Here is a 24,806-nt window from a genome sequence, read left to right on the forward strand (position 1 = left end):
AGCAATAATCAAAGAATGGCACCCAATCTTTGCACCCAATGGCAGAGGAGGTTCACCAGGCTGATACCGGAGATGAGGGGGTTGGACTATGAAGAGAGACTAAATAGACTGGGTCTGTACTTATTGGAGTTTAGAAGGATGAGGGGGGATCTTTTAGAGACGTGTAAGATAATGAAAGGGATGGATAGGGTAGAGGTAGAGAGATTCTTCCCGCTTAGAAAGGATAGCAGGACTAGAGGGCACAGCCTCAAGATAAAGGGGGGGCAGTTTAGAACGGAGTTGAGGAGGAACTTCTTCACTCAAAGGGTGGTGAATCTCTGGAATTCTCTGCCCGTTGAAGTGATGGAGGCTACCTCGCTAAATATATTTAAGTCACGGGTGGGTAGGTTTCTGATAGACAGGGGAATTAAGGGTTATGGGGAGAAAGCGGGAAAGTGGAACTGATCCACTTCAGATCAGCCATGATCTTATTGAATGGCAGGGCAGGCTCGAAGGGCTAGATGGCCTACTCCTGCTCCTATTTCTTATGTTCTTAGTGTTTTGCATTGGGCACTTGTTCTGTCCACTGAGTTCCAGTCTCTCCCTCCAACTGGTCAAAGCCCCATCTGAAAGGACTCCAACTCCCAGTCTCTTCCTGGACTCTTGCTGGTTAATTACTGCAACACTCTGCAGCCAATGGATGGCCGGCTGCTGGCACACGTGCTCACAAAGGACCAATAGGAAGGGGCAGCCAGTGGTGGGGGCACCACCCCTCTTTATAAGCTTTGTTGCGAGTGGGTTTTTGCAGTGGGTGCAGTTACACTGTAACCAGGCAGCGAGCTTGTAGCAATAATCCTCCCTTCTTCTACACACATATCCCCTGTACTAAAGTAAAAATGAGGGAGATCGTGCATGTCCAGGCTGGCCAGTGTGGCAATCAGATCGGTGCCAAGGTAAGCATCATCCAGTTAGTTACAATCTCGAACTCCCTGAGCCTTAAACAGGGTGGAAATGTGCCTCGCAGCCGCTTCATGCTCAGACGGAACGTGGGGGGGGGAACTAATTTTAAGCAGTGGATTTGTTAAAGGTTAATTTGATCGTCTCCATGCGGATGAGTGGGGAAATGAGGCAGGAATTGTAAATGATCTCGGTGAGACATGTACAGCCCACATGTAGGTGGGGAGGGATTAGAGATAAATCTGTTCAACAAAGCGATTGAAGATATATTTTCATTCATTTTAATAAAATGCAATTTAGCATTTTCACAATTTAGTACACGTGAGTGGTTATTTTTTCTTAAATTTTGAAAGCCTATTTTATATTTTCAAAGCCTTTTTTTCAGCCTATTTTATTTTCAGAGTCTATTTTGTTTTGTATTTTCAAAGCCTATTTTTTCAGCCTATTTTATTTTCAAAGTCTATTTTATTTATATTTTCAAAGCTTATTTTTCAGCCTATTTTATTTTGAGTCTATTTTATTTATATTTTCAAAGCCTATTTTTTTCAGCCTATTTTATTTTCAAAGCCTATTTTATTTATATTTTGAAAGCCTATATTTATATTTTGAAAGCCTATATTTATATTTTGAAAGCCTATATTTATATTTTGAAAGCCTATTTCATTTATCCTGACGAGGTGTTGGCTGAGTAAGGATGTTTTTGTGTGTGTGTGTGTTTGGTAGCGGCTGTGCAGAAACGATTCCCAAACCAAAATGTTACTAGTTTAAAACAAAACCCTGTGCGATTACAAAATGTCACTTCGAGAACATTTGCGAGTTCCCGCAGGCTCTTTACTGAGATGTAAGGAGGGAGGATGCAACTATATATGTACATTTTTATATATATTAAAAAAAAATCTCAAATAAAAAGTGGTGCATTTGCAGTTTCTATTTGGACTGGTTTTTGACTGGGAGAAAAATTGATCCTTTCTGGGTGAGGGTGGCAGTTTCTCTGTTAATTTCCAGGGGAATTTTAAGTGGTGATTCACACCGATTTTTACATGACCCGTTGAGTATTTTTTTGGGGGGGGAAGGATTGTAATTTCTTTGTGTTAATTTCCAGGGAAATTGATACTTTAATTGGTGATTCACACCGATTTCTACATGACCCCGTTGAGTATTTTTTTGGGGGGGGGGATGTAATTTCTTCGTGTTAATTTCCAGGGAAATTGAGCCCAGGGGATTTATTTGTGAATCAGTTTCCTTTTTGTTAGAAGGAGATGGGATGGTTTGCTCTCCTGGATAATGGCAATCCCTGGATTGATTTTTCCTCTCTTTTTAAGCACCATTCCAGGGTGTTGATTTAAGGATTGTAATTCTGTGGGTAACTACCATACACTCAATGAGAGGGAAGTACCCATCCGTTACAAGAGGCGCCAAAAAGCAAGTCACCAGTAGGGGGGAGGAGGAAATGTGGCGCCAAACGGCTCTTTTTAATTTTGAATTTAAATTTTGAAGAGTTAGATTTTCCCCCCACGCCCTCTGACTCCTACCAGGTATGGAGTGAGACTGATTCCCATTGAGATCCCAGGCACATTGTAACCATCTGTATTCTGTTAATGCTTATTACTGAGAGGTTTTTTAGTGCTTGCAATTGCAACATTTGCAGATGGATTAAAAGCAGCTCTGGAGAAAGTGTGAATGTTGCTAAATTTCCATGCTATCCGAGAGTCAGCTTGCCCCATGGAGAGAATGCGCTGCAGGCATTTCTATTCCAGTCCAGGATTTGGGGGCATTATTTCCCATTGCTGTTCACACTGACCTCATTCCAATTATAGCCATCATCCTCCCACTGCAGCGCTCAGGTTTAATATTCTCAGCTCCCAGGGACGTGATGTGGAGATGCTGGTGTTGGACTGGGGTAAACGCTGTAAGAAGTCTGACAACACCAGGTTTAAGTCCAACTGATTTTTTTTATTTGATAGTGAACCCACAAGCTTTTGAGGTTGCCCTCTTTGTCAGGTGAACGGCACTTACTATCCAGGGACAGGCAGAGCAAGGTTTCTCGCTCACGAGACCATTTGGCCCCTTGCGTTGCTGCTTTGAGATCTGGAGTGCAGAGAGCGTATTCCAGAAATCACCAACACCTAGCACTTTTCTTAAATTAACCCTCCAATGCAGAAAGGTTTTGCTAAATATTCCAACTGAAAAACCAAGGAAATCAACAATTGTTTAAATCTGTTTGCAGCATATATTGGCCCTTTACAAAGTGAGAATCCCCCCCCACATTGAATGAGATTATTTTAATGTAAAATCAAATAATACTGGATAAACTCAGCAGATCTGGCAGCTTTTTTGGGAAAGAAATACAGATAATATTTCAGCTCTGGCGAAGGAACTCGAAACATTAGCTCTATTCCGTCTCCTCCAATGCTGTCAGACCTGCTGCAATTTTTTTTTCCAGCATTTTCTGTTTTTGTTTAAGGTATTGACTCTGAGGGATTAATATACCATTAGTGCGTCAGAATGATTGCCTGTAGGTACGGAATGAAATGTGCGTTTATACGGCTAATGCCATTATTCTAGGAGGTCCATCCACACGGGTCACTGGGTTTGTGTTGACTGGTCAGTTTATTGTGTGTGAATTAACAGTGCTACTTTATTTCCCTAGGGAAGCCCCTTTCTGTACTGTGTGTATTGGTATTCTGGAGAGAGTTGTACCTGGGTGGCAGGGTGGGTGTGTCACTATCTGGAGTGTCCATGCCTTTCAGTAGTACACACTGCTCCTTGGCTCATTTTTTCTCTCTCTCCTCCCAGCCCCCAAGCCGATGCAATCGATTGGGTTTCTTCAAAACAAATTCTTGTTTTATGTGAGTTAAATTAACTTCCTTGTGATCTTGCCACTTACAAGAGAGCTATATCTAATTTTTTTTTTGAAATCTAGTAACATTTTGGCCTCAACTACTTTCTGTGGGAGTGAATTCCACACATTCCCCACCCTCTGGGTGAAGACATTTCTCCACACCTCAGTCCTAATCTTTATCCTGGAGCTACAACTCCCAGTTCTGGACTCCATCACCACTGGGAACATTCTTCCTGAATCTGCCCTGTTGGAATTTTATACGTTTCTGAGATCCCCTCTCACTCTTCTAAACTCCAGTGAATATAATCTTAGTCTCTCCTCATAAGACAGACCTGCCATCCCAGGAATCAGCCTGGTAAACCTTCACTGCGCTCCCTCTGTAGGCTGTACACAGGTTTGTAAAAAGGTGCTGGTGAACCATGTTGGACCAAAGTGTTGGCGTAGTCCATCTGGACACGTGTATTTGGAGCAAGATATGCGAACCGTTCAAGCATGTATCCCTCATGTGCAAGGTACACCCTCTGAAGGGAACTGAGCTATCATACAGAGACATACTTCAAAGGGTGATCTAACAAATGATCAGCTTTAGTGTCAACTGGGGGCAAGTGAATAATGTTCATTGTTAAAATTCACCACAAATTATCTTTAGTCCTGTTGTGGGTGAGGCTTATGTTGGGGGGCACGGATTCATTCACCAGAAGGTGATGTGTAATGGCACTTCTACCCAAGCCAAGCTTTTGGGGAAATGTGTATTAAATATTTCAAGTTCTCTAAATCACAGGAGTCTTTATTTGGACCCAGGCACAAAGTTGATGTGCAGTAGCTTTTGGTGTAGCAGGGGTTTTGGTAAGTAATAAACCAGTACTTAACCAGGCCATAGTTTACAAGCCAACCACAGTTTTTATCACAATTATTATGATCGATTCCCCCCATTCACAGTTAAATCAATAGACCGTGAACACGATAGCTATATCCTGAACTACAATGAGCAAAGTTAAGGCTTGCAAATGATTTGGATTTTAAACTGCTACAATTAAAGGTATGCAAACAGGCTAGTTATCATCTCAATATATATTCAATGTGTGACATTGTTTTACACCTAACCTATCAATGCAAACAGCTAACATACCACCAGTTAATGCTTTGTTTACCAAAAGCCATGCGGATACTTAAAATTCATTGTACAAAGGGAGGTATTACAAAAACCCACATCTTTTACACTAAGATGAGCAGGTTTTGAGGCAGCAATTGTCCTTTGGAATAGAATCACCCTGGCCTTGCTGTTGCCCAGAGTCCATGAGGGTTTGCCACTCTGGCTAATGCTTTCCGTGTTTGATGAACCAGCAACGTTTTGCAAAGCAGTGATTTTTCACTAATTAGCCACAAACATCCCTAAAGCATTCTGAGCAGTTTCAGAACATTTGCAAAGGTTTCTCCTTGCGCTTAATTATCAATTTTTAAACTTTTTTTGTATAGTTTGGAGGGGAGATGGGAGTTCCTTAACCGAAAAACCATTGCTGTATGGTTTGATGTAGAAATAATTACCAAGTTTGCAATACTCAGTGAATTTTGTGTTAGAGCTATCGGTGCAGAGGTGGGCCACTCGGCTCATGAAGTCTGTTCAGTGGGATCATGACCTATCTGATGTCGTGATCCTCACCTTCATAATCCCACTTTTAGCTCCAGAATCCTCGATTTCCTGACTGATTAAAAATCTGCCTATCTCAGCCTTAGAATCCTATGTCTCAATAAGATTACCTCATTCTCAACTCCAATGAGTATAGGCTCCCATAAGAGAGTCCCTCCACACTGGGATGAAGGTGTTGGGTGCCTTCCAGTGGTCTAGCTAATGGTGAAATGAGTCCGGTTGGAGCTTTTCTGCTCTGTAGGATTAGTGACTCAAGGGTTGGCTTTGGAATGTTTTGTGGTCAAAATGTCACAGTTTGGGCACCGTGGCCTCTTCGAACTCTGTGGCCCTGATGGGGGGGTTGGATAAAAACATAACCACTGCTTCATTCCTCTGGCAAGCATTCCAATAAATGAGTCCTAACTGACTGTGTGTTTGTGGTTGATGTGAACTGTGGTGACTGAGCTGGCCATTTGGGCCTCCAGCAGAGAAAATTCATTATGTTGAACTGCATCTCACCCACATGGTGCAACCAGATGATGACAAGAGTGTGCCAGACCGTCCCATACTAAATCTCATCACTATCAGACAATGATGCTTGTAAACAGGATTGGTTGCAAATATTAGTCCCTTTTTGATTGTGGGTGAATAGTTTGGTTTTTTTTCTATCATCCCAATATTCCTACAGCCATTCTGCTCTGATTAATGCTACAGATGCTATCTGCCATTACTTTAGCGATATTTAGCTATGTCCTAGACTTAGCCAGAGTGGTATTCTCTTAGTCAACGGAGACACCAGATGCAGGCATTGGGCTGTCACATTTTTTTTGACTCAAAGGACCATCTGATTTAAGTATTTCTCCCAAGTTTGTATCTTCACTTCTGCCCCTTTTCCTTGTCTGGAGGTGGTGAAGGCTCCAGGTTGCTCTACGGGTCTTGCTTCTAGTCCAAGAACGTCGTCCTGTTGGAACACTGCTCTAGCTGGCTTGTTAAGTCAGAATAATTCTAGATTTAAGCTCATGGTGAACAAACTCCTACCGAACAGCAAGGCCTCGCGCTGATATCCATTCTTGGCTGTGTTGCCTGCTCCCATGATAATACAAGTGACCCTGATGTCCTTGGACTAACAAGTGGAAACATCCAGGGCTTGTGTATAGCTACCAGACCATACATTGGGAAGCTTGAGACTGGATCTGGGCTGGATTTGGAAATTTTAAAGATCTTGCCTCCTACAATGTACTTTTAATAAAATAAAAATGTGGGAATAAGGAACAAAATGTTTTATTCCAATTGTTACCCAGGTTGCCAGTCTTGTAGAAACCCTACAGTGCAGAGAGTCTGTGCCAGCAACAATCCCACCCCAGGCCCTATCCCCAGAGCCCCATACATTTACCCTGCTAATCTCTAACCTGGGGCACTAATTTTGCATTGCCATTTCTCCCACACTCCAAAAGAGTGTGGGAGAAAACTGGAACAACCAGAGGAAAGACACGGAGAATGTGCAAACTCCACACCCCACCACACACACACCCAAGTCAGGAATTGAACCCAGGTCCCTGGAGATGAGGCTGCAGTGCTAACCACTGTACCACCCTGTTTGCCTATTCCTTCTGGATTTTGGCAGGCCAGGTGATCTGGTACCTGATTTGCTTTCTGATGGGGAGGGAGTGACTGCTTTTTTGTGTGTGCGTGTACTCAGTGGAGTTTGGATTTCAGCTCGGCTTTCTAATGCGGGTGAACCTTCGTATGAGGTGCCTGCTTTTGGCAAGATACTGGTTTTTGCATCTGAAAGTGCCTTCTGAAGAGTGATGGGTGGGAGTGACGGTCGAGCAAAACGTAACTTGGGCTCGTGAATAAGGATAGTAGGGTGAGGAGGTGGGAGGGTATCCCTAGAGATACAGCAAACGGAGACCATTTGACCTGTCGAGTCTGCACCCAATCTTGCAAAGAGAATCTTGGCCAGGCCCACCCTCTGCCCCATCCCTGTAACTGTGCATATTTACCCCACTAATTCCCTTAACCTACACATTCCTTTGGACACTAAGGGGCAATTTAACTTGGACGGTGCATCTTATTTGTGGAAATAGGTGTCGACTGGGTTAAGCCTAGACACACTATCCATCTTGTAGCCTGTAAAGATTCAGCGTTGAAGCTTGTTAAAGGTATAAATAGTTGGTTTGCAGCCAGCGAGCGAATACCGGACTAGGGGAGAACAAAGGCAGGTTGCCTCACTTATTTCTCCTTTGTTCAGTCCCGTCCTTTGTGCTTCAAGCCAAGGCCTCTCTTTTTTTTTAAAAGCTATTCCTTATTCTAATGTGCAATTTGAGTCAAGGCGCTGATCTGAGCGGTTTAAATCCCTCCAGGGATAAGATGGTGTAACAGAAAGGAGTCTTTTGTCTTGACGGGAGCTCCTTTCTCTCGGTGGTTTTTTTTTCCCCCTTTCTCTGATTTTTTTTGCTGGTTTTTCTTGTGCGGGACTGGAGCTCCCGAGTAAGCAGCAGACTGGATTTTGCCCCAGTTTCTTTGTTCTCCAGCCTCCTGCAGGGAGGGGGTGGGGAGCTCTCCTCTTGGGCGGGGCCCCTGGGCTAAAGCTTGCTGCAAATGTGCCCCCCCCCTCCTTCTGCTCATGCCCCCCCCACCTGCAAGAACTAGCTGCAGAATATTAAACCAGTGTGTTCTGGAGAATTTGCCAGTGTGTTGGAGGAATGGTTGATTTGATAGCACTCTGTGGTTACTACTCAGCGCTTAGCTAGACAGCGTCCAAAGGGAAAAAACCATGCAAAATTGACCCATTTATTAAGTGTCTTTTTTTTTAGAATACCTGCAATGATTCCAAGGCCAGTGTTTAAAATAAATGATGCAGTTAATACTACTTTTGGCTTTCAAATAGATCTTTCAGACTGGATTTCTCCCTGATATATAAATTTGATCGCTAGCGTTTTAGTGTAATCCAGTGCCAGACCCTTTATATGTTCTCTCGTTCAGTCAGTTCTGTATTGTTCCCCTCCCTCAGTTACTTAATCCTTTAGGTTTAATATAAATCTACCAGGCTCCTGCATTGGAATCTTTTTTATTTCGATTGACCACCCCACAAGAGATTGGCGGAGTGAGCCCTGGTTTCTTACTGGTGTTGTGGGGGGGGGACACAGGGGGAGATGTGCCTTCAGAAAGCAGTTCTGTTAAAGGATTTCTCTCCTCCGCCCAGGCATGGCGGGAGGCTCAGTCTAGACTCGGAGCTGGGAGGAGACAAAATGGGATGGCGATTGCAATCTGAATGAACTATCACACGACGGTTCTCCCTTTTAAATGGAAAATGTTTAGGAGGAATTGGAATTAGAATTTATTTTGTTGATTGAGAAGGGGGGGAGCTGTGGTTCTTGGACTCTTTTTTTTGTCATGTAAAATCCTCTTTGTTGCTGTGAGCTGGACAGAATGGGAGGTGATTTGTGAGGATTTATTTGTTTGTACGCCAAAGAAAAACTCCCAAAGTACCAGCATTGCGATCTTCTAGAATGACTCAAAACAATGGACTATTAATAAATCTCTTGCTGTTCCTGCCTTTGTACAGGCAGGGAATGTGCAGTTGTCACTGAAAAGCAGCCTATATGAATCTGTTCTTGAATATCCCCTTCCTTGTTAGCCGGTCAGCCTTTCTTTCTTGCCTTGCATTTCCCCCCCGCTTTGCCAGTTTAGTTTGCTTCTGAGCTGGATCCCAGTGTTGGATATTCCCAGACCATCACAATGCAGTGTCTCGCCAGCTATGATGGTGCCCGCCTCTGTCTGTCGGAGTTGGACCTGTGCCTGCTGCTTTACTACAAGCAGGGAACTATCTGCTCCCTCGCTGGTTTAAGTCCCAGATTAAGTCAGAATGTGGCAGCTAGTCAGACTGCCGTGCTTTTCATTGTTACTCTGCCATCTTTTTTGTTTGTTTGAGATTCATAATCGATAGTGTAGTGATTCAAACAAGCAGCTCACTATCACCAGTAGCTCTGAAAGGAATAAACGATAGCTTGGCAAGGGATGCCCATACCCTATGTCCCATTTTAACCTTGTTCCTGCCCCACTGGCCTGCAGTGACCTTTTTGTTAACGCTTGCTGGAAAAATGCCACGTTCTCCCAGTGTCTGTGTGGGTTCCTCCGGTTCATCCCATCCTCGCCAACTTGCGGAGAAATGTTTTGAATCATTTTCTATCTTTTTAAAAAAAGACTGAGCTTTCACATCTCCTTTCAACTTTCCCTCTTTTACCTATCTCTGGTACTTGTGTTGCTTGGACTTTTGGGGAGGAGAGTGTAAGGTTTATTTATTAATAAATTTAGCATACCCCCAAACCAGGAGCTGATAATGTGGAACTTGAACCTCTACAGGAGTGTTTTCTTTGTTCTTTTATGGGTTTTCTGGCCATATCTGTTGCCTCTCTGTGTGTGGCTCTTATGGTTATTCCAGAGTGCTGTCAACCACATTGTGGCTCTGGACTCACACTTACCGAATCAAGTAAGGGAAACAGATTCCTAGAACACTACAGCACAAACAGACCCTTCGGCCCACAAGTTGCGCCGATCATATCCATACCTGCCAAGCCATAGAACTATCTGTAACTCCCAATCCCATTAGATCCCATATACTCATCCAGAAGTCTTTTAAAAGACCCCAGCGAGTTCCCCTCTACACGGCAGCCGATTCTACTCACTCACCACCCTCTGAGTGAAAAACTTACCCCTAACATCTCCTCTGTACTTGCTCCCCAGCACCTTAAACCTGTGTCCTCTCGTAGCGACCATTTCAGCCCTGGGAAATAGCCTCCGAGAATCCACCCTATCTATTCCTCTCAACATTTTATAAACCTCTATCAGGTCGCCTCTCAACCTTCGTCTCTCCAGGGAGAAGAGTCCCAGCTCCCTCAACCTATCTTCATAAGGCATGTCTCCCAATCCAGGCAACATCCTTGTAAATCTCCTCTGCACCCTCTCAATAGCTTCCACATCCTTCCTGTAGTGAGGCGACCAGAACTGCGCACAGTACTCCAAATGGGGTCTGACAAGGGTCTTATAAAGTTGCAGCATTACCTCCCGACTCCTAAACTCAATCCCTCGATTCAAGAACATGAGTGAACCCAACTGGGTTTTTCCAACAACCTCTGGCAGTGCCATGCTCACCATTTCTGAGGCTAGCTTTACAGTCCAGATTTTATTAGCTGTGTTTAAATCCCACCAGCTGCCATGGTGGGATTTGAACCTGTCCCCCCAGAGCATCAGCCTGGCCTTCTGGATTACTAGTCCAGCACCGTACCACTGTCTCCCTGTTGAGGCAAACAGCAGGACTAGATTTCAGGGGCAGCTGGATCGGTGCAGGAGCGGGAAAGGAATGACATTATGGGATGTCGATAGGATGGGGTCACATCTCTGTCTTTATGGTAGTAATGTTGCTTGTCAAAGGGTATCTGCATCATAGAACATTCCAGCGCAGTACAGGCCCTTCGGCCCTCTGCGCCAACCAGTGGAACCAATCTAATGACCCTCTAACCTAAACTATTCCAATGTTATCCATATGCCTATCCACTGACCATTTGAACACCCTTAAAGTTGGCGAGTCCACAACTGCTGCAGGCAGGGCATTCCACACCCTTACTACCCTCTGAGTAAAGAGCCTACCTCTGACATCCATCCTATAATTATCACCCTTAATTTAAAGCTATGTCCCCTCGTGTTAGCCATCACCATCCGAGGTAAAAGGCTCTCACTGTCCACCCTGTCCAATCCTTTGATCATCTTGTATGCCTCAATCAGGTCACCTCTTAACCTTCTCTCTAATGAAAACAACCTCAAGTCCCTCAGCCTTTCCTCATAAGACCTTCCCACCATACCAGGCAACATCCTGGTAAACCTCCTCTGCACCCTTTCCAATGCCTCCACATCTTTCTTATAATGAGGCGACCAGCACTGTACGCAATACTCCAAGTGCGGCTGCACCAGAATTTTGTACAGTTGTAACACGACCTCACGGCTCCGAAATTCAATCCCTCTACCGATAAAAGCGTCAGTGTGGGAAATATATTAAAGAAGTGTGTACTCAACAGTTGTACCCAGCATTCTGTTCCTGACCAAAGCAGAGTACTGTGGGTGCTGGAAACCAAAACTAAGCACATTAGATCACAGTTCCCAGTGTTTGTCTTTCCACTGATGCTGCCAGATCTGTTTCTGCGTTCTTCTGTTCTTTATTATAATGTTCCTAGCGCTGTTTACTGCCACTACTTTTTCTGGGTCAAAGTCAAACTCGAAGCTGATCTTGCAGACTGTCTTTTTCCCCTGTATGAAAACCACATGGAAAAATGCAGTGTTTTATATTCCCATTATCGTGGCTCAGGAGGTTACTTAGGCATCCACTGGGATTTGAGATGAAATCTGATTTATGTGTTTGTTTATTTCAAACCAAATCTCAGTTGCCGTCTTGCAGGAAAATTAATTTTTTTCTTAAAGAAATGTCTGCAGTCATAGTCTTGTAATAGTTTTGTGTTTTGAGTCTGGACACTAGCAAATTTTGATTAGTTTTCGTGTTGTAAAACTGAACTTGTCAGTTACATCGTTTCGGTAAGGGAGAGAAGCAGAGGAAACTGGCTGGGTACAATTCAGTCATCCTTTAATTTTGACCTTGATCTGTCTTGCTTTACAAAATATAAAAACTGTGGCTACCAGAGGCTGGGAATCCTGCAGCAAGTAACTGGTCTCTTGGATGGCAAAAGGCTGTCCAGCTCAGGATTGTAATGGAATACTCAAATAGAATGTGGACACAGACACACAGACAGACACACACAACCAAGGCTGCTAAACAGTTGCTTGAGTGAAAACAGGATGTGCTGAAGAGGGTAGGAGGTAGATGGAATAGGAGGAATTTGTGTTGATAACAGCACCCTAAGGTCCCAGTGCTCTGTTTCTGTGCTGCGTGACAAAATCTTCCGTCATTACCCATGCATATTACAGACTTGAGAGAGGGAACTGTATTTGGGTTCCAAACTTGCTGGATCTCCTGCCCTAAATATCTGTATTTCCCTGGGTTATATCCTACCCTGTATATATCTGTATGTATTTCCCTGGGTTATATCCTATCCTGTATATCTGTATGTATTTCCCTGGGTTATATTCTACCTTGTATGTCTATGTATTTCTCTGGGCTATACCCTGCCCTTTGTATTTGTATTATATATTTCTCTGGGTTATATTCTACCCTGTATATACCTGTGTATATTTCCCTGGGTTATATCCTACCCTGTATATACCTGTGTATTTTCCTGGGTTATATCCTGCCCTGTATATATCTGTGTGTATTTCCCTGGGTTATATTCTACCCTGGATATATCTGTGTGTATTTCCCTGGGTTATATCCTGCCCTGGATATATCTGTATGTATTTCCCGGGTTATATCCTGCCCTGTATATATCTGTGTGTATTTCCCTGGGTTATATTCTGCCCTGTATATACCTGTGTGTATTTCCCTGGGTTATATCCTGCCCTGTATATATCTGTATGTATTTCCCTGGGTTATATCCTGCCCTGTACATACCTGTGTGTATTTCCCTGGGTTATATCCTGCCCTGTATATATCTGTATGTATTTCTTTGGGTTATATTCTGCCCTGTATATATCTGTGTGTATTTCCCGGGTTATATCCTGCCCTGTATATATCTGTGTGTATTTCCCTGGGCTATATCCTGCCCTGTATATATCTGTCTGTATTTCCCTGGGCTATATCCTGCCCTGTATATATCTGTGTGTATTTCCCTGGGCTATTCTAACTCGAGCCTCCGGTTTTCTTTGCAGTTCTGGGAAGTAATCAGTGACGAACACGGCATTGACCCCACTGGTACCTACCACGGCGACAGTGACCTCCAGCTCGACCGCATTAATGTTTACTACAATGAGGCATCAGGTACTGGCTTGCCCTGTGCGCTGGGAGTGGGGGGGGGGGGGGCTCTGCCTTGGGAGAGGGTGGGGGTTGAGTTTTTCACCCTGGTGCTGCGTCTTTTCCTCCCCTGGGAGATTCCCTGTGGTGGATACACCCTGATGTAACTCCCTCCTGTGGGTGAATGCGGTTCGGTCTGATTGTTCTGTTTGGTGTAGAACTGGGTGACGGTTGCTGTTCACCCTCCTGTATTGGGGAGTGTACCTTAGCTGAGAATTGTGGAGGTAGAGCTGAATCTGCAATGCTGGGGGGGTTGCCAGCTGTAAATGCCCTGACGATCTTTCTCCAGTGACGTGGAGGTTGATTCCTGGAGGCTCCCAGCCCCTGCTGGGGGGGGGCATTGACAATCCTGAAATGATGGGGTATCAGTTACGAGGTAAATCTCCTTAGTGATGTGCTCACATCACAAGAGCTGCACAAAATGTAACCACTTCAAACAGCGGCGTAACATTAGCCGTTTTCCAATCTTCTAGCACTTCCCCAGAGTCCAGCAAATTTTGATAAATAATTACTAAGGCATCCACTATCACCTCTGCCATTTCTTTCAGAACCCTGGGGTGCATTCCATCCGGTCCTGGGGACTTGTCCACCTTCAGTCCTGCTCGTCTATCAAGCACTACCTCTCTAGTGACTGTAATCGCATTCAGGCCCTCAACTCCTACCATCCTTCTATCTTTAATATCTGGCAAACTATTTGTGTCCTCCTCCCTGAAGACCGAGGCAAAAAACTAATTTAAAGCCTTAGCCATTTCCTTATCGCCCACTGCTAAATCCCCCCTCTCATCCTCCAAGGGTCCAACATTCACTCTAGCCATGGGAATTAAGGGTTATGGGGAGAGGGTGGGAAAGTGGAACTAATCCACTCCAGATCAGCCACGATCTTATTGAATGGCAGGGCAGGCTCGAGGGGCTAGATGGCCTACTCCTGCTCCTATTTCTGACGTTCTTTGAGGGTGGGCTGGGAGCTGGTGTTGGAACTACAAATGGTAATGTTTCCCAATGATTTGGTTGCAGTGGGATCTCTCATTCCCTTGTAAAACGCTTGGCTAAATACTGGCGTGTGATCTCCATAATTAGTAGAAAGAAAGGACTAAATAGTTGTGGAGGGTGGTAGCCCTGTCGGAGTCTCTGTCCTGGTGGGAGTGTCTGGCTGGATGACTGGGAGGGAAGGTGGGGTGATTTATTTTGTGTCTGTGCAGATAGTTCTACTGTACACGGTCGTGACCCGCTCTTCTGGGTTGAAAAGTGACGTGGGGACGCTCTGCTGGGGTATTTACATTCTATCCTCTTTCTCCTCCCCTCCCAGGAGGGAAGTATGTCCCCCGTGCCATCCTGGTGGACTTGGAGCCCGGCACGATGGACTCGGTGCGTTCAGGACCATTTGGACAGATCTTTAGACCAGATAACTTTGTGTTTGGTAAGTAAAGACTCATCGAGGTCTATCCTTTTTTGTTTGGGGTTTTTTTTTAATGCTTGGAGATCATTCTCTAGTCTGGGCGTTCCGGGGACCTGTAAACGGGTCCGCTCTGAGATTGTTGATCTCAAAATATTATTGAGGCCAGGGAGAGGAGTCCGACTATCGCCAGGAAACTCCATTGTGCCTTCTCCTGGTCCAGAGATTTGAGCGTAAAGTTCTAGGTGGGTTCTGCAGAGCCGTACCAAAGGAGTACCGTGCTGGCTTTCAGGTTGGTGAAATAGTGGGTGTAAAAACCTCAGGAAGGACTATTACTTACGTGGCGAAAAACTGCAGCAGGCGACGGTGCAGAGGGATCTGGGGGTCCTTGTGCATGAGTCGCAAAAACCCAGCCTGCAGGTGCAGCAGGTGGTCAGGAAGGCGAATGGGATGCTGGCCTTCATAGCGAGGGGGATTGAATATAAAAGTAGGGAGGTCTTGCTGCAGCTGTATAGGGCATTGGTGAGGCCGCAGCTGGAGTACTGTGTGCAGTTTTGGGCGCCGCACTTACGCAAGGATATTTTGGCCTTGGAGGGAGTGCAGAGGAGGTTTACTAGGCTGATTCCGGAGTTGAGGGGGTTGAGCTATGAGGAGAGGCTGAATAAACTAGGCTTGTACTCGTTAGAGTTTAGAAGATGAGGGGAGATCTCATTGAGACGTATAAGATGATGAATGGGATGGATAGGATAGAGGTGGAGAGACTCTTCCCGCTCAAAGGACAGTAGGACTAGGGGGCACAGTCTCGAGATAAAGCGCGGGCGGTTTAGAACGGAGTTGAGGAGGAACTTCTTCACTCAAAGGGTGGTGAATCTCTGGAATTCTCTGCCCGTTGAAGTGGTGGAGGCTGCCTCGCTAAATATTTTTAAGACGCGGGTTGATAGGTGATTAAGGGTTATGGGGAGAGGGCGGGAATGTGGAACTGAGACACGACAGATCAGCCATGATCTTATTGAATGGCGGGGCAGGCTCGAAGGGCTAGATGGCCTACTCCTGCTCCTATTTCTTATGTCCTTATGTATTTGGAACAATGATCTCTTGGGAAGGGGAAATTGTCTTCATTCTTAAACCAAAGTTTTGCGATCCAACGAGTCTCTCAGATGGGTCAGAGTGTCACCTCTTTCTCGATGAGTTATAGATCCGAACTTTTCCCTGCCTGATGCTGGAACATCTCAGGTTGGTCCGTGTGGATGGTGCGGAGTGCCCCCAGACGTCTCGGCTTGCCTTATCTAACCGCGCCTTTTTTGGCTGTTCTTGTTTTCTAGGCCAGAGCGGGGCGGGCAACAACTGGGCCAAGGGCCACTACACGGAGGGCGCTGAGCTGGTGGACTCGGTGCTGGACGTGGTTCGGAAGGAGGCGGAGAGCTGCGACTGCCTCCAGGGCTTCCAGCTCACCCACTCGCTGGGCGGGGGCACGGGCTCGGGCATGGGCACCCTCCTCATCAGCAAGATCCGCGAGGAGTACCCCGACCGCATCATGAACACCTTCAGCGTGGTGCCCTCGCCCAAGGTGTCCGACACGGTGGTGGAGCCCTACAACGCCACCCTCTCGGTCCACCAGCTGGTGGAGAACACGGACGAGACCTACTGCATCGACAACGAGGCCCTGTACGACATCTGCTTCCGCACCCTCAAGCTCACCACCCCCACCTACGGCGACCTCAACCACCTGGTCTCCGCCACCATGAGCGGGGTGACCACCTGCCTCCGCTTCCCCGGGCAGCTCAATGCCGACCTGCGCAAGTTGGCCGTCAACATGGTCCCCTTCCCCCGCCTCCATTTCTTCATGCCAGGCTTTGCCCCCCTCACCAGCCGTGGCAGCCAGCAGTACCGGGCCCTCACCGTCCCCGAGCTGACCCAGCAGGTGTTTGACGCCAAGAACATGATGGCGGCCTGCGACCCGCGCCACGGGCGCTACCTAACGGTGGCCGCCGTCTTCCGGGGCCGCATGTCCATGAAGGAGGTGGACGAGCAGATGCTCAATGTCCAGAACAAGAACAGCAGCTACTTCGTGGAGTGGATCCCCAACAACGTCAAGACGGCCGTCTGCGACATCCCGCCCCGGGGCCTCAAGATGGCCGTCACCTTCATCGGCAACAGCACCGCCATCCAGGAGCTCTTCAAGCGCATCTCGGAGCAGTTCACCGCCATGTTCCGCCGCAAGGCCTTCCTCCACTGGTACACCGGCGAGGGCATGGACGAGATGGAGTTCACCGAGGCCGAGAGCAACATGAACGACCTGGTCTCCGAGTACCAGCAGTACCAGGACGCCACGGCAGAGGAAGAGGGAGAGTTCGAAGAAGAGATCGAACAAGACGAGGCCTGAGAGAGCAAGTTAACCGGCCCTCCCCGAGTGTACATAAAACATGGTTTCTTAAAAGAAAAAAAAGTCAACAGTCAAGGTTTGCAGCCTTCCACGGGTTAAAATCTTGTGCGGGAATCGTATTTTGTGCCGTCGACTTCATTCGCCACCCAGCGAGGAAAGTCCTGAAGCTTAGAGCCACAATCCTAACTTGGAATGAATCATCCCCCCCCTCCTTCAACGTTGCATGTTTAAATCCAAAATGGTTGTGCGAGTGCTTTGTTTTAAATTTTGGGGTTTTATTTCATATTTTGCGTAGTTAGTCAGCAGACTCGGTTGAGCACAGGGCAAGGGAATTATCTGGGTGGGTGGGTGGTCTCAGAATGGGTGGGTGGTCTCAGAATGGGTGGGTGACACCCAGGGGGGGTTGAAGTGTTGGATATCTAGAATTCTACCAGCCTGGCCATCTGATTTCACGCTCCATTGAATCTTTCCATCAATTTTTCGAACCCCAATCCAACGCTACAAGACCCCTCTGCCAAGCTAAAGTAGCTTTTTTTCCTCTTTTTGTTTAAACTTGTCTCTGAGCCTTGTATTCATCACATTTCCGCCCCCCCATGACTCTCAGCTGCCTCCCCCATCAGTGCCACGAAGCTATTAGAGCCAAGTTCTTTATTCATGTTGGCAACATGCCCTGAATCCACTTGGAAGCCAATTCCGTGCGAGTGAGTAGCGATTGCGAGCACCCCGAATCCCAGGCTACTTGCTGCCAACTCAAAAGGCTCTCCTCCGATTTCAAAATCCCTGTGTTTTTCCCCCACTCCTCCTCCTTCATCTCGCTTGCCCAGAGGAGGTGTGGTTCGCCTTGGCGTGGAAGTGATCCCGTTTCTCCGTTGCCAACTTGCCTGGGAGCTGGTGAGATTCCTGAACCTGTGACGCTGTAAATTTTGTCTTGTAGTTTTTAAGTGTCTGGTTTTTTTTTGAAACTCGTACCTGGAATCTAAGCTGTCTTGAGTTTGAGAGTTGACCCAAGTGTCGCTCAGTCTCTCCCCCCTCCCCATTTTTCCATCTGTAATCCTTCATCATGCCTCCTTTCTGTCTTACCCAGCTGTCAGGAGTGGCGACGTTCCTCGCTAGTTGATGATTCTGGCCGTTTTTAAGAGCTGAGGGGTGAAGTGAGTTAGTGGGGGGACAAACTGTTTTTTTTTATTCTGTTGAGCTGGAATCCCCTGCCATCCTGCGAAGGATTTGTGGTGGAGAATTTTTTTAACTGGAAGCGTTTGCCCGTTTCCGCGTTGCTTGCTCAGTACTTTTCAGTCTTGCATTTTCCTTTTCCTCTCGTACTTCTCTACGTTTTGATGTTGTGTCGTTGTTGTTTAAATCATACCTTTTTTTTTCTCTTTTTTTTTCATATTGAAAAGTATAGAGCCAGCCTGTTTCTTAACTGACCGAATAAAACAATTTTTTTTGCGATGATCTTGTCTTTTGTTTTCTTGTGTGAAGCTGTTTGCGCGCTGAGACTCATTTTCAAACTAAACGCCAGAAAATTGTGACTCAAGAGTTATCAGCTGCTGAGTTTTAAAAGCTCAGTTTATCGTACAAGAAACCTCCTTTTTCCCATCTCATAGAAACCCTGCAGTGCAGAGAGAGGCCCTACCCTTATATTATACCCACTAACCTACACATCCCTGGACACTAAGGGACAATTTCTTAGCATGACCAATCAACCTAACCCGCACATCTTTGGACTGTGGGAGGAAACTGGAGCACCTGGAGGAAACCCACGCAGACACGAGGAGAATGTGCAAACTCCACACACTGACCCAAGCCAGGAATCGAACCCAAGCCCCTGGAGCTGTGAAACAACAGTGCTAACCACTGTGCTACCGTGCCGCCCATCTGCACTGTCCTGTTTTAAGACTCCAGCCTGAACAAGCTTTATGGGCAACAGCTCAGTCATAGGACAACACTTCACACTCAAGCAAGCTGAATTATTGGTGAATTATGTCTTAACTATCATGGAATGGGTGATATGGTGGCAGAGCGGTTAGCAATGCTGCCTCAGCAGCAGGTGTCAGTGTTCGATTCCAGACTCGGATATGTCTGCGTGGAGTTTGCACATTCTCCCCGTGTCTGTGTGGGTTTTCTCCGAGTACTTCCACAGTCCGAAGATGTGTGGGTTAGGTGGATTGGCCGTGCTAAATTGTTCCTTAGTGTTCAAAAAATGTGCAGGTTAGGGAGATTAGTGGGGTAAATATTTTGGGGTTAGGGGAATGGGTAAGTTGCCCTTTGAGAGACTCAAACTAGTGCGGAACTCGAGCCTCCCAATTTGGATAGACTTTCAGTGCTATTGTTATGGTCCTGGCCAAGTTAAGACTGCATTTGGTTTCTATTCCATTTTGTAAGGAAGAGGCATAGAGCAAGATTACGGTTGAAATAGGAATGGTGGCAGCCCCAAGCTTTCCCAATCTATCCATGTTTCAAGTTTCTCATCCCTTCAACCATTCCCACATCCCTCCTAAAACACCAGGATTCTACACGATAAATCCAGCAGAAGCCGACGCTTATTTCCCTGGATTGATCTTGTGTAATCCAGTTTTTGCTGAGATTCACACTGAGAGCAGGCAGTGTCATGGTGACATTGTCACTGGACTACTAATCCCAGGGAATGATTTGGGGACCTGGGTTTGAATCCAAGATGAAATATGCAAGTAAAAAGTCTTAACGATGACCATAACTTGTAAAAATCCATCTGTGTCACTATCCTTCAGGAAAAGGAAATAATTGTTTCTTTTAAATGAAACATTCTCACAATGGCTGTGGGTGAAATGCTTAAGAAATCAAACACCAAGGGACTTGGGAGTCCTTGTTCAAGATTCTCTTAAGGTTCAGTGGGCAGTTAGGAAGGCAAATGCAATGTTAGCATTCCTGTTGATAGGTCTAGAATAGCAGAGATGTACTTCTGAGGCTGTATAAGGTTCTGGTCAGACCCCATTGGGAACATTGTGAGCAGTTTTGGGCCCTGTATGTAAGGAAGGATGTGCTGGCCTTGGAAAGGGTCCAGAGGAGGTTCAAAAGAATGATTCCTGGAATGAAGAGCTTGTCGTAAGAGGGATGGTTGAGGACTCTGGGTCTGTACTCGTTGGAGTTTAGAAGGATGGGGGGGGGGATCTTATTGAAACTTACAGGATACTGCCAGGCCCAGATAGAGTGGACATGGAGAGGATGTTTCCAACAATAGGAAAAACTAGAACTAGAGAGGGCACAATCTTAGGATTGTGGTGATCATTTAAGACGGAGATGAGGAGGAATTTCTTCAGCCAGAGAGTGGGGAATCTGGAACTCTTTGCCGCTGTGGAGGCCAGGTCACTGAGTGTCTTTAAGACAGAGATAGATCGGTTCTTGATTAATAAGGGGATCGAGGGTTACGGGGGAAAAGGCAGGGGAATGGGGCATGAGAATAATATCGGCAATGATGGAGCAGACTTGATGGGCGGAGTGGCCTCATTCTGCTCCTATGTCTTATGGTAAAAATGAGAGTTTACCCATTTTTTGAGAGAATGTGCTGAAAATTTCCTCAGTGGTAAGAAAGTGTAGATGTAGGGGTCCCTGTCCATTAGTTACTGAAGGCCAGCACACAGGTACGGCACCTTCATAGGAAAGGTAATGGAATGTTAGCCTTTATCGCAAGAGGATTTGAGTACAGGAATAGCATATAGGAGCTTGGGTCGGCCACACCTATAGGACTGAGTGCAGTTTTGCTCACCTTATCTCTGAAAGCGTGTTGTTGCCATAGAGAGAATTCAATGACGGTTCCTCAGGTTTGTTCTGGGGGTGGTGGGACTGTCTTATGAAGAGCGATTGGCCAAACTGAACCTGTATTCTCCAGAGTTTCGAAGGTGAACTCATTAAAACTGCTAAATACTCAAAGAAATAGATAGGATAGAAACAGGAATTCTACTGTCCTGCCTGCCATGGAATTGGAGTGGGCGAGGGGTGGACAACGGAAATGTCCATTGACCCTGTGTGGGTTGAGCAAGGCGGTAAATCTCACCCAAGGTGCATAGAACATAGAAAAACTACAGCACAATCAGGCCCTTCGGCCCACAAGTTGCGCCGATCATATCCCTACTACCAGGCCTATCTATAACCCTCAATCCCATTAAATCCCACATACTCATCCAGAAGTCTCTCAAAAGGCTCTATCGAGATCGAGTTCGTCTCCACCACCACCCTCTGAGTGAGGAGAGGAGATGGGGAGAGATTTCTTTACACTGAGGGCTGTGAATCTTTGGAATTCTCTACCCCAGAGGTTCAGACACTGAGTACGCTTAAAGCAGAGATTGATAGATTTTCTAATCGACAATAATGGAAGGAGTTACATGGAGAGTGTAGGACAGAAACCATGATCGTACTGAATGCTGGAGCAGGCTTGATAGTGCGTAGAAACCCTACAGTGCACCAAAGAGGCCATTTGGCCCATCAGGTCTGCACTGACCACAATCCCACCCAGGCCCTTAGGAAAACCTGTCGGAACTGAGCTGAGGAGGAATTTCTTCACCCAGAGGGTGGGCAATGTGTGGAATTCACTCCCTCCGAAAGTAGCTGAGGCCAAAACAGTGTCTGATATCAAGAATTAGATTTCAATCTTGGGCTTAAAGGGATTGAGGGGGGAGATCAGGATATTGAATTTGATGATCACCATGAACGGGGGAGCAGACTCTGGTTTCTTTGACACACAATGCCCGAAACGACGTGGATCTGTATGAAAGCAGAACGAGCTTCAGCCAGGAATGCGGTTCAATGCGGACAGGTTGCTATGGCAACTCTGCTGAGGCCTACTTAGCAGGCAGCCCGATGGAACAGAATGAGATAATGTAGGGAGACCCAATCTCTATCGTCAACCGTAATTCCAAATTCACCCAGACTAATAGGATCCACGTGGGAGGCTTAAACCCACGACAGTGAAGAGAAATAACGCCATTAGTAGCTGCCCTGGGAATCCTGGGAAAAGTGAGTCAATGTTACCCGACCCCCGAGGGTGCTGACGGAGGAGAAAGATCCCAGGCCTCTCCCCATCACAACCCAGGCAGGAAGGCAAGGGCGGCCCCACTGACAGGGGTGGCTCGTGGCCGGGTATTGGAGTCAGACATCGCGGAGAAGGGTGGGATCGGGAACGCCAGGGATAAACCTCAGGCAAATCGGAGTTCCAATATAGCCAGCCGATCGGTTTATCTACACGGTGTTGGCGAGGTGCCTACACGATTACCGTGTTTTCTTAATACACGTAGATTTGCACAGCCAATGAGGCCATTCAGCCCACATGTATGCTCCATACTATCCTCCGCCCAACCCTCCACATCTCCCCAACTAACCCATTCCTTTCTTACTCAGGTGTTTAACTAATATTGCCTTTGACTCAACTAAGACTCCTTTGGGCACAGAGGAGGCCGTTCGGTCCATCGAGCCTATGCTGGCTCAATCGAGTAGCTTGCAGTTATATTACTTATCCGCACCATCGAGCCTGCCCCGCCCTTCGTCCCATCGAGCCTGCCCCGCCATTCGGCCCATCGATCCTGCTCTCCCATTCAATGAGATTGTGACTGATCCGATGTGACAATCCAGAACTCCCACCTTATCCCCAAACCCCTCGATTCCCTTACTGATCAACAATCTGTCTGTCTCAGCCTTGAACACACTCAGTGACCCAGCCTTTCTGCTGGAAAGAATTCCACAGATTCCCTCCCCTCTCAGAGAAGAAACTCCTCCTCGGCTCTGTCTTCAATGGGCCACCCCCTCCCTTACTCTGAGATGCTGCCCTCTGCTCCCAGACTCACGGGGAAACAGCCTCTCAGCATCGACCCTGTCAAACCCCCCTGAGAGTCCGATACGTCTCAATAAGGTCGCCTCTCATTCTTCTAAACTCCAATGAGTACAGACCCATCAACCTCTCCTCATAAAGAAACTCCCTCCCTATCCGGGATCGATCGAGTGAACGTTCTTTGGACTGCCTCCAATGCCAGGGTATCTTTCCTTGGGTAAAGGGATGAAAACTGTTCACATTATTCCTGGTAATTAGTGCCTTGTATATTTATAGTCCATTCCCTTTGTAATAAAGGCCAACGTACCATTTGCCTTCCTTATCCTCTGCTGAATTTGTAGGTTAACCTTTTGAGATTTATTCATTCGGACCCCCAAATCCCTCTGCAGCTTGTCCCCATTTAAATAATATTCAGCTCCTTTATTCTTCCGATCAAAGTGCTGAATTTCACATTTTCCCAGATTATATTTCACCTGCCAACTCCCTCCGCCTGTCTATAACCTCTCTGCAGACTGAGCAACTGTGAATACAGGTGGATCGGAGCCTGCCTGGGGAGAGGGCCAACCCTTGAGAGCGCCGAACCTTCCCTGTGGATTCTTTGTGTCACCCTGACCCACTTGCCTTTGCACCGATCTCTGTGCCATCTGCAACCTTGGCAAGCGGTACATTCAGTTCCCTCGTCCAACTCACGTCCAGCACGTCAGCTGTGACGATTTCTTGCCCCCGTTGGAAAGGTGCTCAAAGAAGGAACACGATGCCAACGTAAGAAGTCCAGAGAGTCAACAGCATCTCCCGATCACAACACCAGGTTAGAATCTAACAGGTTTATTTGGCTTTTGGAGCGCTATCCCTTCATCAGGTGAGAACCTTCACCAGTTAGAGACTAGATCAGAAACAAACCTTATTTAAGAACACACTTAGAATACAACAAAAAGAATTAATATAACTTTTACCAATTTAAATACTTAAACATGACTCACAATTTTTATTAGCTATCCATCTGTATAATTCCAGTTTATATCTCCGTAAACCAACAACCAAAAGTAGATATGCTCATGTGAATGTTCCAGCCTTTGGACAGATATAGAGAGTCACCTGCCTTCTGACTCCCAAACAGCAACTTCCAGAGAAAGGTCGACCTCCAAAGCAGCAGAACTTGAGAGGACGAGACCTTCTTTCTGGCAAATCCCAGTCTCCAAATCCAGGAATGGAAAGAGCCAGACAGAGAGCAATCTTTTCTCTCTGCAGATCCTGAACACCAACTGAGCTGATTTTCTCTCTGTGAGCCAAGCCAGTCACATGGCCAGACCTGTCAATCGGTTTAACCAGGCTCTGCTCTGTAAAAACCTTCAGGGGAAAACGCTAAAATAAGACCTCTGCATTAGTCCAGATTAAAACAAACATTTCGGCAATTGAGGTCAATTATGCTGCTGCAGTAACAACATGGGCTGCTGGGTACAGATAAAGCAGTAAAGTCCCGATATCCGTGACCTCCACATTTACCCTCGCTAAAGCTATTATAAACAGGATCACCCATTGTACCAGCTATTGGTCGCTTACCCACCTTTAAGAACATTTAAGAAATTTAAAGTGTATTTATCAGTGCCACAAGTGGGCTTACATTTAGCATGGCAAATGCACCTATCCAGCACATCTTTCGGACTGTGGGAGGAAACAGGAGCAACCGGAGGAAACCCACGCAGACACGAGGGGAACGGGGACACTCCGCTCAGACAGTGACCCAAGCTGAGGGAAACTGGGTCGCTGTAAGGTGGCAGTGCTAACCATCGTGCCCCCTTTTCCTGAGAAGGCAGCAGCCATGACAGAGCCTTGACGTGTTATGTGATGATACTGTGCCTTTAAGAAATGTATTT

At 46.4% G+C, this 24,806-nt stretch overlaps 1 protein-coding gene across 1 annotated transcript; it reads left to right on the plus strand.

Annotated features, from left to right (window-relative positions):
- The first annotated feature begins 779 nt into the window (after positions 1-779).
- LOC145337305 (tubulin beta chain-like) lies at positions 780-18,584 on the plus strand. The gene is made up of 4 exons (XM_080182103.1): positions 780-932; positions 13,218-13,326; positions 14,666-14,776; positions 16,075-18,584. Exons 1-4 carry the CDS (start codon positions 876-878, stop codon positions 17,133-17,135), a joined length of 1,338 nt encoding a protein of 445 aa, XP_080038229.1. The 5' UTR covers positions 780-875; the 3' UTR covers positions 17,136-18,584.
- The last annotated feature ends 6,222 nt before the right edge of the window (positions 18,585-24,806 follow it).

The sequence above is a fragment of the Carcharhinus amblyrhynchos genome, unplaced genomic scaffold (assembly GCF_965287045.1).
Source record: "Carcharhinus amblyrhynchos unplaced genomic scaffold, sCarAmb.v2.hapA scaffold_45, whole genome shotgun sequence".
NCBI classification, from domain to species: Eukaryota; Metazoa; Chordata; class Chondrichthyes; order Carcharhiniformes; family Carcharhinidae; genus Carcharhinus; species Carcharhinus amblyrhynchos.

Excerpts from the sequence above, each read along its gene's own strand:
- LOC145337305 (XM_080182103.1), top strand. The coding sequence starts at position 876 with ATGAGGGAGATCGTGCATGTCCAGGCTGGCCAGTGTGGCAATCAGATC. Across the intron at positions 13,327-14,665 it reads TTACTACAATGAGGCATCAG|GAGGGAAGTATGTCCCCCGT; the intron begins GTACTGGCTTGC and ends CTCCCCTCCCAG. Across the intron at positions 14,777-16,074 it reads ACCAGATAACTTTGTGTTTG|GCCAGAGCGGGGCGGGCAAC; the intron begins GTAAGTAAAGAC and ends CTTGTTTTCTAG.